Genomic DNA, 19,236 nt, shown 5'->3' on the forward strand with positions numbered 1-19,236 from the left:
GCTTCTCTAAATGTTTTCAGATACTGTAAAGCTATATTGATTATTCAGTTAGAAACTGTGAATTTACACATATTAAAACTACTCTGGAGAAAGTCAGTAATTACTCTGGTATTTCTGGCTGAGTTTCAAAAGAAAGTATTTGTACCTGTATAGCCCAATATAAGAACTGCTTGGGAATTTCCCAACTCTATGATTAATAACACATATTAGTAGATGCTGGCAGGTCAAAATAGAAAATAGTTAACACAGTTGCTACCCCTTCCTCCATCATAAGTAACAGATCCAGGCTACTGTATCTGTTCATTATTTCAGAAATCACAAAAACAAATCTTACCATTTTGCAAGTGCTATGCAAATTTGGCAGAAAAAAACATATCTTTTTCCAAATTAAATAATATTTTATTTCACTTACACTGCTTCAATACAAATCTAAGTTTCAAAAATCCAGTTTTTACAGAAAGAGCCTACAAATTAGCAAATATAGGTATGGTGGACATCAGCTTTAAGTGCCAATGACGCAAACAAAATATTCCATATAAGCAAATATTCCATATCATTTTAGTTCAGTATTTTTTCAAAATGAGATTTTTTTCAAAACCTAACATAAGTAAAACTTCAACTGTGCTTAATAGATGTGCATTACAATACTGAGTATAGCTGCTAAGAATTAATCATTTACATTTAATCATTTTGTATTTACATAGAATTAAAATATTTTTAAAAACACCATTTTTATCAAAAGTCTTGCTATATTACTTGCTTGCAACCATTAAAACATTCTAAACTTTCTGTTAAACAAACCAGAGCATTAAGATTATCCTTCTAATATCATTATTGCCAGATTTTCCAAGAAGTATCTCTTGTCCTGTACTACAGATGTATGTACAGTAAGAGGAAAATAAAAAGGATTTGCTATTTCAGGCAGTGAAAACCTTGTAGGTTTCTAATAATGCAATCCTATGCATTGCATCCTAATAGCTGGAATGAAATAAGAAAAAAAAAAGTGAAGAGGCAACACTTTGGAGCATAACTGCATCCTCATCTCCCAGACCAGCCTATGCCAAAATCAAAATTATACATGAAGTATAGATGAAGAGAATTTCCATTTCTTGTTAAAATGGCCAGAATATGGTCAGCAATTAACAAAGCACACCCCAATAAAAATTGGACAAAATACACATATACTTTATGTAGTGCAGTTCTATAGGAACAGCTATGTATCATTCTTGATATGTCATTCTAGACATTGACAGAGTCACTTAATACCCAGAGAGTATATATTGTTTTGCAATTTTTATTACCTAAGTTAATGATTCTGAAGAACCACTGATCATGTCAATGGCTGTGAACAAAGATTTCATGCACAACTAATCAATGTTTTTTTAATCACATGTTGTGTAATCCCACTTCATTTAGAAACATTCTTTGAAAAGATGTATCTTGACTAGTATTTTAAGATCAAGATATATTCAATGAACACAGACTGTGCTCATCTAAAATACTGCAAGACAAGTGCACACCTCTGAACACCACAACAATTTCCAAGACGTTTTTAAAAGATCTGAGCCACACGCCATTTCTTTAGCAAAAAAGAACGTGGATGCAATCCACAGAACTGAGCCAAATTATTTAAATTTACCATTTATTCCCACGGACTTTATCAGAGACTGACTGGTTTAAATCCAAGTAATCCAGTTTAATCTGTTTGCAGAACATGCTGTCATGTTACACCCACTGGCTACTTACCAGCCGCAATGCTGAGTTGTAAGGTGGCACTGGAGAACAAGAGCACCAGCAAAAGGTGCTGCAGCAAGCCAGTCATATTTAGAGGAATCCAGCTGTGTACAGTTTAGAAAACGCTGACAGGAGGAAATCTGTTGTCTCCCAAGAGTCTTAATCCCTCAGTTTACAATCCAGTCTGAAAGGGCAAATGGTAGATAAGAGGAGCTTTTACTCCATTAAGCAAATCCACCTTCATGTTTCAGGGCTTGGCCTCAGAGGATGAGTTTTTCTCAAACCAACATGCATGTTCTTTTTCTCAAGATGATGGTCATTATTGTAATACTGAAATTCCAATTAATTCCCATGTGTCTTCAGAGTGTCACCACACCACTCAGGTTCCAAATGAATCATATCCAGAGGTGAAAAAGACCAAAAAAAAAATCAATTGTCACCACAAAAGGGCAGATGTAGACAGATTTAAAGGCCAAGATTTAAGATAGGGAGAACAGGATCCAAATCTTTGTTTTGCACCTTTCTCAAGAAAAGGTTATTTCCAGTCACTCAGAAATAATAAGGCGTCATCTTCTTTACAGGGAATTTTAAGGACCAACTGCCCCATTACGTGTCATCAGCCTCGAATTAAAATTTGAAACACTCAGCATCCACTTTGCTTTACACGCGCACCCACACGCACGCAAGTACGCGGAAAAGGAAACAACTCCGACCAAGGAAACGGGCAGAAAGTCCTGGCGTTTCTATGAAGCAGCCCCAGCAAATCAGGGCTTCCCAGTTCCTGGCTCCAAGCAGCCCCAGCGCAAAGAGGCCTTTCCTCTTCCCCAGCCCTTCGAAAAATTCACTTTCTTTCTCTCTGCCCCCTCCCTCCCTTCTTGACCACAGTGGAAAGAGGGGAGGGGAGAGCCAGTTCTTCCACCCTCTTCCCTCCCTTGGCAAGAGCCCGGGTTTCTAACGACCAGAACCGGAGGGGGGACCCGTGACAAGCGCTCCAGCGGCAGCCAAACCCTTTCGCCCTCATGCACCCGCACTCACTCACGGCCCTGCCCCGTCTCCTCCACCCCACTGGCGAGGCAGCTCCCAATCTGCCCGGCCCTTCCTCTGCCCTCCGGGTGAAGGGAGCCTGCCCAAGGAAGGCTTCGTTCGGGGGGATTCTCACGGCGCGTCGCCTCCCCGCCGCCGGCTGCTGGGCTTGGCTGGCTGGCAGGCAGCGGCTCCCCTTCTCTCAGCCAGACACAAAGGGGAGTCGCTACTGAACTGCCAGTCTGAGCGCCTGGCCCGTGGGCGCCGCGAAGCCCCGCCCCGCCCTATCCTGCCGCTGCTCCGCTCCACCCGTCTGCTGAGCAAGAGCTCTCCCTCCCTCCTTCCCGGGGCCTCTGATCCTCACATGCCGGTCAGACGCAGCCCGCCTCCTTTTGGATGCCTCGGAGCATAGAGACGGCTCTCCTGCTCGAGCTAGAGCGACCCGCTCAGCCGGCGACCCTTGCCGCTGTTACCCTCGAGGCCTTTTCTGTGGAGTTGCGGGAGGGCCGAAGAAGAGGGGGCCGATACAAGGCTTTCTGCGCCCCTCCCGCACCGCCGTGTTGCCAAGAATTGCTAGTTTGCCAGATTGGCGGCTCCAGCAAAACTGCGTGGGGGGAGGAGGCGAGGAGCGTTTGCGATTCTTCCCTTCTCTGGCGACTGCTCTTGCGTTCCGCAGCAGTTGCTCCGCAGTATTTGCTTTATTTTCTGTATCGCTCAACCATCCAGTGGTCTTGAGAATGCTTTACAGCTAGCGAAGCCAAGATCAGCAAATAAAATAAAAGCTCATATTGGGGGCATTTTTACTCGTCGGGAGTAAAGTCTTAGTTCCCTTAAACGATGTATTCTAACGAGTTGTACTCTGGATTAGAGTCTTATCAGCCTGTTAATTTACGGAAAGTAAGTTCAGCGAAGAGATACACGTATCTCATTCCTAACCCAGAACGTTAGTTGAGAAAGATGGCCAGAGTTGGGAAAGTAAAAACCCCTGGAAGCTTTGCATTTGCTTTTTGCAGTGTTTCTAAGGATTTGTCCCTGGGGGAGCTGGGGGTGTTGATGACCGACAGGAAGCTCTGGCGTGGGCTGGTCCATGAAGTCACGAAGAGTCGGAAGCGACTGAACGAATAAACAAAGCTATTACAAAAAGTGTTTCTAAATGTCAGCAACTTCAAGATGTGTGGATTTGAAATCTGCACATCTTTAAGTCGCTGAGATGGAGAAACACTGTTCTAGAGGAATGCATGGTAAGCACCCAAGGTTAAGAAAGATAAAACCTGAGGAAAGAAGGTGGTGGTGGTGGTGTTTTTAAACACACAAAAGTATAATCAGAAGTTGAGAGTTTTCAGAATATCTGCCCTTATTTTTCATGGCTGGTCCACACAGCAGCCTTGAGTTGCTGGTTTCTTCTGAAACAGTGTGGAAAGAAAGCCGGCTTGAGAAATTGCTGTCCCAAGTTCAAACCATTCAACTTTTTATGTGCAAGAGTCTGTTTGCTATGGCACTCCCTGCTACTTGGTGGCCTTGATTCATATTCAGCACATCTTGCTTGTGATATGTACGCAGGTTACAAAGCTCGCCAGCTTTTGTGTCATTCTCGCTTCTAAAGTATTTTATAGTTTTTGCTTTTAAAAAATATCCTTTTTAAATATCTGTGGTCATTCAGTTCATAACTAAATAAAAATACCAAGGCTCCCTATTCTTGAATACCCTGCTGCTTTATTGCCTCCCCCACTCCTGCCCCCAAAGAACCATGGCTTTCCTTTCCATGGGAAGAAGACCTTGGTGGACGTGTGGTTTCCGTGATTTTGTGTAAATCCCCCTCTGCTGACTCCCCCTCTTATTTGACACCTCCATCCACTAGTAGAGGAGTGAGGAGAAAAAGTTTTACTATTCCTTCTGTCACCTGGGCTAGGAGGGGAAACTGCTAGAACTCTTGTCAATTTCACATAATTTAAAAGAGGGAGGAAGGGGGCTTACCTACCGCAGCTAAATGAAGCAGAGGCATTTGCCTGCAAGCAACTGAAGCCAAGCAGGCAAACTGCACAGCCCCACTCTTGCTGGCAGAATATGGAAACTGCTACCTTTGATGCAGATCAAGAAAGATGAATGTACAATTGAAATCAGAAGCTTTCCTTTTAGGTTTGATGGACAAACAGCTTGAAATAAAATTTGGGACGTTTTTGTATATGATAACAGCCACAAGACATTTTTTTATGCACAAAAGTGAAAGGACTAACAAATTCCTACAGTGGAAGAATGGATGATACAACTAATGGAACTGGCAAAGATGGCAAAACTGACTATATTGTTTAGAGAAAATACTTTGTCTACTTTTGTTTCTACTTGGAAACCACTTTTGGACTTTCTGCTTGTAACTGAAGAAGATGAAGTTTTGATTTTGGGATTTGATGATTAGGTTGGTATAGATTATAGAAATAATGTTTATTATAGTCAAAATTAGAGTAAGAGATTAGTCTTTTTGCTGTATTTCTTTCCATTTCTTTCTGCACTTTTTAGTTTGTCTCTTTTTTTCTTTATTTTATCTTTTTGTATTTTATCTCTATGTAGAAAATTTAATAAAGTTTCTTTAAAAAGAAAAGACTAGCAGAAGATGCTTCAGCAAAGGATCGTTACCTGGTCGTGGTGCTGGAGCTTGAGCACCTCAATGATGCCATGAGCTCAACCGTGAAGGGCCACCCAAGACGGGAAGGTCATGACAGAGAGGTCAGACTAAATGCGATCCCTGGGGAAGGTCATGGCAACCCACCCCAGTATTCTTGCCGTGAAAACTAAATGGATCAGTACAACCAGAGATATATCGGTATACCATCGGAAGATGAGACCCCCAGGTCGGAAGATGGTCAAAATGCTACTGGGGAGGAACAGAGGATGAGCTCTACTAGCCCCAGACGTGACGACGCAGCTAGCTCAAAGTCGAAAGGACGGCTAGCGGCCGACGGTGCTGGTGGTGAACAGCGAATCCGATGTTCTAAGGATCAACACACCACTGGAACCTGGAATGTAAGATCTATGAGCCAGGGCAAATTGGATGTGGTTACTGGTGAGATGTCAAGATTAAAGATAGACATTTTGGGCGTCAGTGAACTGAAATGGACTGGAATGGGCCACTTCACATCAAATGACCACCAGATCTACTACTGTGGACAAGAGGACCACAGAAGAAATGGAGTAGCCTTCATAATTAATAGTAAAGTGGCTAAAGCAGTGCTTGGATACAATCCAAAAAACGGCAGAATGATCTCAGTTCGAATTCAGGGCAAGCCATCTAACATCACAGTGATCCAAATATACGCCCCAACCACAAATGCTGAAGAAGCTGAAGTAGAGCAGTTCTATGAGGATCTGCAGCACCTACTGGACAACACACCTAAAAGAGATGTTATTTTCATCACAGGAGACTGGAATGCTAAGGTGGGCAGTCAAATGACACCTGGAATTACAGGTAAGCATGGCCTAGGAGAACAAAACGAAGCAGGACATAGGCTGATAGAATTTTGCCAAGGCAACTCACTCTGCATAACAAACACTCTCTTCCAACAACCGAAGAGACGGCTTTATACATGGACTTCACCAGATGGACAACACCGAAATCAGATTGACTACATCCTTTGCAGCCAAAGGTGGCGGACATCTATACAGTCGGTAAAAACAAGACCTGGAGCTGACTGTAGTTCCGATCACGAACTTCTTCTTGCACAATTTAGGATCAGAGTAAAGAGATTAGGGAAGACCCACAGATCAGCTAGATATGAGCTCACTAATATTCCTAAGGAATATGCAGTGGAGGTGAAGAATAGATTTAAGGGACTGGACTTAGTAGATAGGGTCCCGGAAGAACTATGGACAGAAGTTTGCAACATCGTTCAGGAGGCGGAAACAAAATACATCCCAAAGAAAGAGAAAACCAAGAAGGCAAAATGGCTGTCTGCTGAGACACTAGAAGTAGCCCAAGAAAGAAGGAAAGCAAAAGGCAACAGCGATAGGGGGAGATATGCCCAATTATATGCAAAATTCCAGAGGTTAGCCAGAAGAGATAAGGAATTATTTTTAAACAAGCAATGCGTAGAACTGGAAGAAGACAATAGAATAGGAAGGACAAGAGACCTCTTCCAGAAAAGTAGAAACATTGGAGGTAAATTCCAGGCCAAAATGGGTATGATCAAAAACAAAGATGGCAAGGACCTAACAGAAGAAGAAGAGATCAAGAAAAGGTGGCAAGAATATACAGAAGACCTGTATAAGAAGGATAACAACATTGGGGATAGCTCTGATGGTGTGGTCAGTGAGCTGGAGCCAGACGTCCCGAAGAGTGAGGTTGAATGGGCCTTAAGAAGCATCGCTAATAACAAGGCAGCAGGAGACGGCAGCATCCCAGCTGAACTGTTCAAAATCTTGCAAGATGGTGCTGTCAAGGTAATGCATGCTATATGCCAGCAAATTTGGAAAACTCAAGAATGGCCATCAGACTGGAAAAAATCAACTTATATCCCCATACCAAAAAAGGGAAACACTAAAGAATGTTCAAACTATTGAACAGTGGCACTCATTTCACATGCCAGTAAGCTAATGCTCAAGATCCTGCAAGGTAGACTTCAGCAATTCATGGAGCGAGAATTGCCAGATGTACAAGCTGGGTTTAGAAAAGGCAGAGGAACTTGGGACCAAATTGCCAATATCCGCTGGGTAATGGAAAAAGCCAGGGAGTTTCAGAAAAACATCTATTTCTGTTTTATTGACTATTCTAAAGCCTTTGACTGTGTGGACCATAACACATTGTGGCAAGTTCTTAGTGGTCTGGGGATACCAAGTCATCTTGTATGCCTCCTGAAGAATCTGTATAATGACCAAGTAGCAACAGTAAGAACAGACCACGGAACAATGGACTGGTTTAAGATTGGGAAAGGAGTATGGCAGGGCTGTATACTCTCACCCTACCTATTCAACTTGTACGCAGAACACATCATGTGACGTGCTGGGCTTGAGGAATCCAAGGCTGGAGTTAAAATCACTGGAAGAAACATTAACAATCTCAGATATGCAGATGATACCACTTTGATGGCTGAAAGCGAAGAGGAACTGAGGCGCCTTATGATGAAGGTGAAAGAAGAAAGTGCAAAAGCTGGCTTGCAGCTAAACCTCAAAAAAACCAAGATTATGGCAACCAGCTTGATTGATAACTGGCAAATAGAGGGAGAAAATGTAGAAGCAGTGAAAGACTTTGTATTTCTAGGTGCGAATATTACTGCAGATGCTGACTGCAGTCAGGAAATCAGAAGATGCTTAATCCTTGGGAGAAGAGCAATGACAAATCTCGATAAAATAGTTAAGAGCAGAGACATCACACTGACAACAAAGGTCCGCATAGTTAAAGCAATGGTGTTCCCCGTAGTAACATATGGCTGTGAGAGCTGGACCATAAGGAAGGCTGAGAGAAGGAAGATCGATGCTTTTGAACTGTGGTGTTGGAGGAAAATGCTGAGAGTACCTTGGACTGCAAGAAGATCAGACCAGTCCATCCTCCAGGAAATAAAGCCAGATTGCTCACTTGAGGGAATGATATTAAAGGCAAAACTGAAATACTTTGGCCACATAATGAGAAGACAGGACACCCTGGAGAAGATGCTGATGCTAGGGAGAGTGGAAGGCAAAAGGAAGAGGGGCCGACCAAGGGCAAGGTGGATGGATGATATTCTAGAGGTGATGGACTCGTCCCTGGGGGAGCTGGGGGTGTTGACGACTGACAGAAAGCTCTGGCGTGGGCTGGTCCATGAAGTCATGAGGAGTCGGAAGCGACTAAACGAATAAACAACAACAAAGCAGAAGATACCTTTTGCAGTGGGCTCAGAGCAGGTTGAGGATGACGTCGTGCATTCCTGTCCTCAAGAAACATCTACTGTACTGGGCTGTCCTCCTGCTGGAACAAGCAGGAAAGGATGTGCAGAGGAGCCCCTAGAGCACGTGACTTGACTGAGTTTTCAGATTCAGACCTGCTTACAGAATTGATGGGCTTTTGAGTGTCCTATTTCATTGCTCAGCCCAATCCAATTCGTCTCTACATCCCTGCCAGTCCCAGCCTTCATCAAGGGTTTTGGAGGGAGAGAGAAACAGAGTGGGAAGGAATAATACTTCCCCTTTTCTCCCAAAAGAAAGAATTGGCAATTGAGGCAACTCTTCTATCTCTAGGGTCAAAAATTAAATTCTAATATTGTTGAGAGATGCAGTCCTTGAACTTGGATTCGTAATTAAACTTACTCATTTTTTTCAGATATTCCCTTTATGTCTGCATAGAGGGAAGTAAATGGTAGGTTTTTGGTGATTAAAACTTTAGAATGGAAATTATTGTAGTGGACTTTATTCATTTAACATGGCTTTATGGGGTTAATGACCATTTAGTAAGAAAATTATTTTGTGAAGAACACATTTCTGAAGTGACATACCCTGTTGAGTATTAGGTAACTTAGAGAACAACATGGATGTGTTTTTTAGAGCAAATACATCAAAAATAGTGGATGAAAAAGCAGGTGGCAGCTGTGGCCATGAAGGCCTTTGCACAACTTCATCTGGTGCACCAGTTGTGCCCTTTCCTAGATCAGAGGGGCCCTTCAGACAGTCACTCATGCCCTGGTCACCTTGTGGCTTGATTACTGCAATGCACTCTGTGGGGCTGCCATTGAAGACCAGTCAGAAACTCTAAATGGTCCAGAAAGCAGTGTCATGGGCCGTGATGGGCATGTCTCAGTATGCCCATGTACCAACTATGCACTGGTTGCCAGTTTGCTTCTAGGTGTGATTCAAGGTGCTGATCATTACCTATAAAACCCTACATGGCATAGGGCCTGGTTACTTGAGGGACTACCTATCTCCTGTAGTATCTGCCAATTCAATCATGCAGGGTTGGCACACTCCGGGTTACTTCAGTTAAACAATGTCATCTATCAGGACCCTGGAAGCATGCCTTGTCTGTAGCAGTGCCTCCCTCTGGAATGAGGTTCCCCCAGAGATCCAGTTGGCCCCCACTCTGCTGTTGTTTAGAAGAGCCATGAAGACCTGGCTCTTCACCCAGGCCTTTGGCAACAGTGAGACCCTTGCTTCTTTTCCACCTGTTCTGTCATTCTTGCTATCTTTTATCTTCTTTTTCTTCCTTTTAATTGTTTTAATTGTAATTTCCTTGTTTTGATTGTTGTGAACTGGATAGAGTCATTGGGAGCTAAATATTAATTAAATATTTAGTTAATATTTTTTGAAGTTAATAGAATTAACAAACCTGAAACTCTAGTTCATGTTTCCTTCCTTTCTGCAACAGCGGCAGTGTCCTACCTTCATAACTCTGCTTGCTTATAGAAGTTTTACTTCTTCTGAAGACAACTTAATTCACTAACTATTGTTTCTGTTGTTGGACTGAAACCCTAACTTCTCTAAGAGAGTTGCAAAATTGCTTTATGCAGGAAATTAGTCCTTTAATCCTGAAGATTCCACTATTATATAATTTAATTTCTACCTCATCGGTTGTTGCACACACATATATACACACACACACACATACATGTGCATTCACACTTGCTTAGAGCTTAGCATTTAATAAGCCATTAAATAAGTTTTAGTACCTTACTCAAAGTAGTTTTAAAACCCTTCTGTTTGTTTTCAATGTTTAGGGGGAGGTTATTAACGGTTCTTTAAATTAATATTCTATTATTCACATGTATTGCATTATAGTGAACGATTTCCTTTTATTGATATCAGAAATGTTAATGCTTTTTAATTTGAACCTTGTAGCTTTTTATAATCATTATTCAAAATATTGGTCTGTGACTGTAACTATAAAGATTAGATTACTGGGGATAAACATTTACGTAATAATTTCTGTAGTCAATAGCTGTCATCCCTTTGGGGTAGGCCAGGTCAAGAAACAGCCATGGCAGGGATTCCAGGAAGGCTCTTTATTGTTGTGGCACAGAATAACAGAATCTTGAAAGCCTCTCAGAGTTTCTCTCTGACTCATCTCCTACCAAACAAAATCAAGGCAAGGTTATTTTCAGATTCCTTCTTGGGCTTTCCTCTTTCTCAGGACTGAGTGATCTTTTCTGAGTTTCCCCCTTGCTCATTCCTTCTCCATTCCAAGGTCAGGCCTGCATTCCTTCAGAACAGAAGTTAAAGTTCTTCTAAAGCTAAGAGGATTCTGGAGATTAAGCATTTAGCTAATGTGGGAACACATAAACCTATGTGACCATTCATGGTAAAGTTACAATTCCCTCAGAAACAGTATACAAAAGTTTAGTCAAATCTTTAATGATTATGTGCAGACTTACAAAATCTGATTTAAAATAAGAAGCTACTGATAGCCTGAAGGAAGGGGTTTACATTTTTCATAATGATGCACTTAGGAAAACCATGTTCTTATTCATTCTCAATTTTGGTAAAGCGAAGTAGCTCTAACGTTTCTTATGTTTGATTTGAGCATTGATGCACATGGCTACAGCAGCCTCACAAACCCTAACAGCTGGAATTTGTATCAATAGAAATCTCTCAAAGACATAAAGATGCATGAAATACATCTTTTATTTCTCTATTTCGTTTCTCTTGTTCACACAGATTAGGATAGCTAAAATCACCAACAATAACAGCACCTAGCTTAGAAACTAAGCAGGATTACCCCTGGTTAGTATTGGCTAGAGATCCTACTGCTTGGTTTCCAGTACTTGGTTGTGAACCATAGGCTAGATTGGGGCACCGGAAGAAGACAATGGCTAACTACTTCTCTAACAATGACAAAAACAAAACAAAACAAAACTCATGGATGCAATCACCAAGAGACAAGCTCAACATGAGGGTCCTCCTATTATAATGATTTTATGATAATAAGAGTAACATCTAACACTTAGGTAGGAAGGAAGAGAACATTTCTTGTTATATGCAGATGGTGCTGTTATTTGTGTGTAACAAAATCCCCATAAAATGTAGTAATGTATAGCTTTATATCAGTTATGATCCCTGGGTGGAATGATGGAGATTAATTTATTTTACTTAATTAACTCCTTAAATATCTTTTCTTTTCATACTCCAACAAGATTAATAGAAAACTGGGCAAGACATGGAGTTTCACTCATATTTCTAATTTCCTTTCCAAGTCTTTTAGTAAGAAACTGTTGACAAATTCCATTAACACTATTCACTCACCATTCTAAAGTTTTGAACCCAAACCCCCAATTATGATTATTCTTATCAATAGCAGAAGGAAAATAATCGCTGTTCAAAGAGAGTAAAACTACATCAGTTTAATGCAACCTCTAAAATTGATTAAATAATGGAGTTTGACAGAAAATCCTATTAAGACTTTCAGCCAGCTAAACTTAGATGCTTCTGCTTTAGACAATAAGATCAAGGGAATCACAGTCACAAACATTTTACTGTATTTAAAATATCCAGACCCATATTCCCACATCCTCTCCTTTGCTCTCTCATCATTCCTCTTAATCCTGCAAGAAAGCAGTGGCATACCACTTCTATATTGTGTACAGAACACTACATGAAATCAAGTCACCAGAAGTTCAGCTTAAAGACTTTACCTTTGGGGATCTGAGTGCACACATGAATACTTTTTGTTTCCTTTTTAGCTTTTTTATTGTCTCTTTTGAATGGTGTGTAGACTTGGTCCTAGACCAAGCTAAATCCAAAAACACTAGAGGATTCCTGGAAGCTTGGCATTCAGACAAATCAGCCATCAATAGACACATAGACATAAACCACAAAAGAAACAATAAAAAAGCTAAAAAGGAAACAAAAAAACCAGAACACATCCTCTCCAGCAACCAACACCCAGAGAAGCATGGATTAACACCAGACAAACAATCAAGCAGAAAACGATACCATAATCAAGGAACTACCAAGGAGAAAACCACACCCCACCAACACTGGCAGGGCGAGCTACTGCATATAAACAGGGAGCAAACCCCACACCCACTAGCAGGATGATGTTACCTAGTTGGGTAATGAAATGCCTGCAAGCAAACAACCAAGCTCAGAGAGCACCAAGGACTCCACAGTTCAGCCTTGAGCTACATATATGTTCTTCTGTTGAAATGTATATGTTGTTATTTTTATACTTTCGTTATTTATTAAAACTGAGAAGTAGGTCAGGGATGTGAAACGTGCATGCATATTTCAAAGTATAACCTGATATTTATTGGGGACAGCATTCTGCTGGTTTCACTGGGGCTTACTTCCAAGTGAATGTTCACAGTATTGCTACTGTAGTTGCTCTGTCAGTTTGCCTTGAAGTGAGAAGAGCACACTGTATCTGTTTATCACTGTTCTTCCAAGCAATCTCTCATCACAGGATGAGAATCACATGCAGAACCATTCAAATGTTGGGAGTTTGCCTACATTATAAAAACCTGCTTGATTGTTATTCTAAAGTACCACATAATTTTCTTGAAAAAGCAGGTATTTGAATTCATTAAAGCCCCAAAATCAAACTGGTCAGGTACAAGTACCAATGGCAAGCTGTAGACATCACTGGAAGACTAGTGGCACTTGCACAGAGCAAATTAAGGCATTTAGATATTTGGGAGTTACCTTTCAATCTTCTGCTGCTTGGAAGAAACAAATTAAAAGCTCTGTTATTGACCAGGCCCACAAGATTGCGGATGCTTTTCTGTGTTTTGATATTAGGAGAGGCAGTCATTAAGTTCACATCTGTATAAATAATTTTAAGGCTAAGGTAATCTGCTGTACATCTCACAGATTTATAGTTACAACGATCTGAGACTTTTAGACACAATACTGGCTAAATTTCTAAGAGGTTTCATTATTCTCTTGATGGTGTAATGTGTAATTGGCAGCTAGTCTCTGACCATAAATAAAGTATTCTACTTACAAAGTAGGGATAGGAAATATACCCCGCAGATAAATGAAGGACGATTGGAGGTAAATGAAGTTGACCGAAGTTAAAAGCAGGAAATGGGATGAGAGTATGGGATGTAACAACTGCAGCTTAGTCTTAAGGAAAGGATATTAGGAACTTCCTGCTTTTGTGGAAAATCTACTAACCCACAGTGCTGCAGGAAGCAGTGTCTATGTCAGGGGTGAGCAATTGTCTGGCTTGTCAGATCTACTTCATATTTTACGAAAGTTCCAATATCGGCCCATTCCAGCCAGGTGCAAAACTTGCACCCTAAAGAAACTGACTTCTTCTGAGTGTAATTTGTTCTCCCTCTGACCATTCTACTGCAAAGTACTGAGACCTTCAAAAGGCTCTGATTCAGTTTGGCTTCTCCATGTTCTGGGCAGCACCAGGGGTCCAACCTGCCATACAACATAGAGAAGCAGCGCCACAAGTGGAGGAAGGAGAGAATACATGATGGCAAGAATTGGTGCTTGAATTGTGCAAGGCTTTTCAACTGTTGATCCTAGCTGGAGAAGAGCCCGTAGGCCTCTTTTGGGCTTTCTTTCAGTCAGAAAGACATCTTTGGCAGGCACTGCCACCAAAGAAGTACACTCACAGATGACCTCTTTGGAAAGGATTGGTAAATTTGTAAGACAATCACACCTTGTATGTGTTTTCTCTATTGAGATAGAGACAGTGAACCTGTTTTGTAACAGCTTGGTTGGTAGCTGCTTTCCCCTAGAACATATGGGCAGTTCTTTTAAAAGCACCAAGTTTGACAGTAGTCCCCATTTGCTACTTGTGAATGTAATGGAAAACAAGAGATTTCTCCTCCACCTAAGGAGTGCGCTTTCCTGTATTAACCTGCAGATCAATGCAAAGCTTGTCTGCTTCCTCAAATCTTGAATGAATTGCTGTTTAACTTCCCAGCTCAGTTTAAGACCTACATGTGTATACATACATACCAGCCAGTCTAGTGTGGTGATTAAGGCACTGGGCTAGAAACCGGGAGACCGAGAGTTCTAGTCCTGCCTTGGGCACAAAGCCAGCTGGGTGACCTTGGGCCAGTCCCTCTCTCTCAGCCCTAAGAAGCAGGCAAGGGCAAGCCACTTCTGAAAAACCTTGCCAAAAAAGCTGCAGGGACTTGTCCAGGCCATCTCCGAGAATCAGACACAATTGAACAGATTAAAAAAAAACATATATATGTTCATGTGGGCATGTGCATGTACATATGTGTGTGTGCATGTATGTATATGTATATCTATGATATTGTGCCTGAAAGACGTTCCTCTGTGGCCTAACCCAGTTACACTATTGCTAAAGAATGTAACGTATAATCTGGCAGATGTTTCCTATTCCCATTGTTTAATACGTAATGTCCCAACGGATATTTTACACCCATTTCCCCGAATTTCATTGTTAGAATGATGACTTCTTCATCTATGGGCTAAATTTAGCTATCCTTTCAAGCTCAATACCAAGCTTCCTCAATCTGAATTCTAGGAACTGTAGTCCCGGCATGTTTAGAGAATGCCAAGCTGGAAAAAGTTTATGCTTCTGAATGCAAGCCAAGTTCTTAAATATGCTTTGCATTTTTGTTTTCCTTGCTTTGGAACACAGGTGATTGTTCTTTACAAGCCCCTTTGCCTCTTTCTCACTTTCCCTTTGCATTGGATCTGCATTTTTAAATTGTTGATCTTACCTGACTCACTATTTCCTATTATTCGGGACATAAAATATTCAGAGCACTCATTCTGATCAACCTATAATGAGAACACCCCACGTCAGAGTTGTGCTTCTTGTTTTCCTCTTTAGTTCTCTTTCTTAAAGTCGTACCAGAACCTGCTATCAGATAAATGTTTTATCTTTCTTTCAACCAAATGCTCTTAAAAAGAACCTTGGCAATAAAAACCATAATCTGACAGCAACAGAATATGATTTTATATCAAAAGACATGTAAACATTAAGAAATATTTATTTCTGGAGATATCTAAGAGATCTCAGTATCTTCCATATAATTTAACCCCTAGGAAATGTCCTTTATGGGAAGCATATAAGATCAGGAAGCTTCTCTCCAGTGATACTACTTGATGGACAAACCAAGCTTTGCTGACAGTGAAACATCAGGACTTTATTCCCCTCCAGCTACACCCCAGGACAGTGTTTCTCAACATTGTCAGCTTTAAGATGTGTAGACTACAACTCCCAGAATTTCCCAACCAGCCATGCTGGGGAATTCTGGGAGTTGTAGTCCACACATCTTAAAGTTGACAAGGTTGAGAAACACTGCCCCAGGACATACTGAGTCTAAGCTTTGATCTTAATATTTATATCATGCATTTTACACGAACAGTCAGAATTGCAAAATCAGGAACTGTTGTTGGCTAGACACGAAACATGGGCATTCTGCCAGAAAACCTTGCAATCTCCTTCTGTTGATATGTAGCAAATGCTTATCAGGTCTTCATGACCTCCAGTCAGCGGCAGTGGAATCTGAAAAAGCAAATGTGCCCAGATAATCAGCTACTGTATTTTTCCGCAGATATAAGGCATGAGAGAGGGCTTTTAATGCCATGTTCAGCTGGTTATTTCTGAAGAGCAGTAAAGGTTATTTTTGTCCATGAGCCTTGATCCTGTTTCAGCAGCTTAAGAATGTTATACATTTAATACAGAAGCAAATTAGCCAGGTTTCAATAAAAGACTTTTATCTAGAGATGGGATAGGAGAGTATACTGGTGCTTTTTTTTTAAGCCCCTCAGAAATTGGGATAAACTTTTTATATGAATGATTACTAAACTTTTACAGCCCAGTTCAGATCCCTCCTCAGCCTTGAAGTGGCTGGCACTGAGCTGTTATCTGTCATGGCCATCACAAAACGTCAGAAAAGGGCCACTGATCTGTGGAGGAAAGTGAAGTAGTAGTCTAATCTTTATGAATATGATTGCTTTCTCATTAAGGATTAGGCCAATTTCTAAATGCACATTCATCACTTCAGTATGGCAGGAGAAAACAACTATTTGTATGTGTGAATGGATTGTCTGAGGTCAACCTTTCATGTCAACTCAAAGACAATGGTTTCCAATGGAGTCAAGCTGATGCATTATCAAGTGTAAATGTATCCCACAATTGACTCATCACAAGTCATGATGGGACAGATAGATATGTAAGACATTTGGCAACCCTTACAGATCTGAGAGCTCTTACCTAGTTAAACTGTTAATTCAGGCATCAAAGTCCTTTCCCAGGGCTTAAGGAATGCTTCTGCCCTTGTTTCTGTAACAGCTTCTGAATATTCCCTTCAAGGCCATCTCCATGGCTCTCCACGTTATGGCGTGGGGGTACATAAAATAATTGAAATGGTAAATAAGCATTTAATTTGAGATCAACTCTTTTTGATACCGTATAACTTTTTGCTTTAAAAGAGATAAGTTCAGTGGTGTGCTGGAGCTGGTTTGCACTGGCTCATCCACGTGTGGCTGTGTTGCACGTTGCCAGCAATGGAGCTGGCAGAACTGGCTCTTAAACATTTACCAGCATACCACTGGATAAGATGCATAAAAGCAACAGTAATCATAACCTTATTCCCGAAAAACATGAACTTTTGTGCTCTTAAAGACAAGCACATAGCAGGTGTTTAACTGGAGGGTCCCCACATTCTCCAGTTGTTTATTTAGTAGTTATGATTGCAGAACATTTGAGAAACACTGGGGTGGAGGCTATGGGAAATCAGTGTTTTGTACCTTGCAGTGTCTCCCATTGGTAGACATTTTACGAACAGGCAAGCCTAGTCCAATGGCCACTTTGCACGAATGCCCACAACATGTTTTCAAAATTCCTAATGTGCCCACCAGCTCAAAGGAATCCTTGTTCTTATGATATACTTCTTGGTGTTATTCATTATTAGCTTAAACAATTTTACTAGCTTCTAGCTGGAGAGGTGTATTCTTGTGAATCCTATTTATTCCTTGTCCCATAACTAACAGATCTGAGAAGCGGGAGAAGGAGAGAGTGGTGTCAGCCAATTCCCAGGGTTGGTTTGCTGTTCCCACAACAGCAGGCAAAGTTGACAGAATCTAAAACACGGCCAGAAAAAACAGACTGGAAGAGAACATGGGTCAAGGAGCATGCAATCAGCCTCCTTGTTGTCCACAGTCTGGGTGTTAGCACTATGGAAAACAGATGCTGTGCCTGAAGGAGACAGCTTCTTGCAAGGGTGGGTGGGGGTGGGAAGGAAACACTTTAAAATCAAAAAGGAGTTCTGTGAATGCACATCCTTTTTTCTCCCTCTTACTTTTTTCCTAGACCAGCAGACAATGATATAACAATGAGTTTCACATCCCTGTGATTTCATCATCTGGAAAACATTGCACACTTACAGTTAAGAAACCAAGAGATGGTTCATCTATGGTCTTCTTTTAGATTATAGTTTGTTTTTGGCCTTCATCAGGAAAACCAAGATTCCAATTTGGAAGTCTGAGTTATCTTCTACTCTTATTTAAACAACTAGCTATGTGGAAACAATTGTTTTTATTCCTTCTAGCAAACAATAATTCAGCAACAAGAGATTAGCTAAACAGACAAACCCACAAAGATATTCCTGAGTTGACTTAACTCCATCTCCTTCCTCTCAAGGATTAAACCAAGGTCCTTTAACTTGACTCACTGACTCACTGACTCACTGTCAATTAAAAAGTACAGTAAATGAGTAGGGGTACCTGGTCTTGTAAGCATGGGGATACAGACATCTGATAGTGCGCCAGTAAACCTTTCCCATGCACCAGCCTCTTTCCCTAGACCTTAAGGAACAAAACTTCTGAATTGTCTTTCATTTTTCAAATGCTATAATTGTGATCTACATTTTTGCAGAAAACATCAACCAATCTGTGCCCATCCCCACTGCTTCCAAGCTGGCTAACAGCTGTGTTCCCCCTCTGAGCTTCCAGAGACTGTGAATTAACACAACTACCTTCACTCACTCTACACAAAAGAAAAGGACTTTCAGGCATTCCCCACCACCATCATTGCCCCATCCATGTAATTTTCTGCATGTACAATCTACACGTTTCCAGGGATGGGCAAAATATCCTTTCCGAAAGGCTGCCGTGTGGTGCGGTGGTGAGGGAAGATTGTTGGTAGAATATGTAAATAGATGCACTTAAAAGCCTGTGTGGTTGTCATGGTAGCAAGCCTGTACTTTGGGAGCTTCAGTAGCCTGAGTTGTATAGCTGGCATGGTGGCAAATGTGCATTGAAATCCTTTGCATTTTTGATAACCTTGCTATCACAATGGCAAATCGGAACAATGAGGCTGAAAACAATTACATCTAAAAAAAGTCGGGATATTGAAAGCTAGTTGCAGCTGCTATGGCTGCTCTGATTTCAATTGCAACTGAAATGGTTTGATCAAGCCCAGGAGGCAGGACATGGTGAGAATTCCTCCCAGCAGAAGGAGATGTCCTCCCTTAGATGCTGAAGCCTGATGAAACTTCCCCATGTACTGACAGTTGTACTAACAATTTTAACAGTACTGTAAAATGTCTTTTACTCGCTAGGGAAAAGAACTGAGAGTGAGGAACATAC

At 41.3% G+C, this 19,236-nt stretch overlaps 2 protein-coding genes across 2 annotated transcripts in view; both read right to left on the reverse strand.

Moving 5' to 3' along the window:
* BMPR2 (bone morphogenetic protein receptor type 2) overlaps nucleotides 1-2,910 on the reverse strand; it is an 88,707-nt gene extending 85,797 nt beyond the window's left edge. Inside the window, exon 1 of the mRNA XM_063317980.1 lies at nucleotides 1,747-2,910. Coding sequence (XP_063174050.1) covers nucleotides 1,747-1,822 — 76 coding nt within the window. The 5' untranslated portion in view covers nucleotides 1,823-2,910. The remainder of the gene's footprint in view (nucleotides 1-1,746) is intronic.
* NOP58 (NOP58 ribonucleoprotein) overlaps nucleotides 1-19,236 on the reverse strand; it is a 110,931-nt gene that overhangs the window by 46,706 nt on the left and 44,989 nt on the right. The window lies entirely within an intron of this gene.

This window comes from Candoia aspera, chromosome 1 (assembly GCF_035149785.1).
Source record: "Candoia aspera isolate rCanAsp1 chromosome 1, rCanAsp1.hap2, whole genome shotgun sequence".
In the NCBI taxonomy this organism is placed as follows: domain Eukaryota; kingdom Metazoa; phylum Chordata; class Lepidosauria; order Squamata; family Boidae; genus Candoia; species Candoia aspera.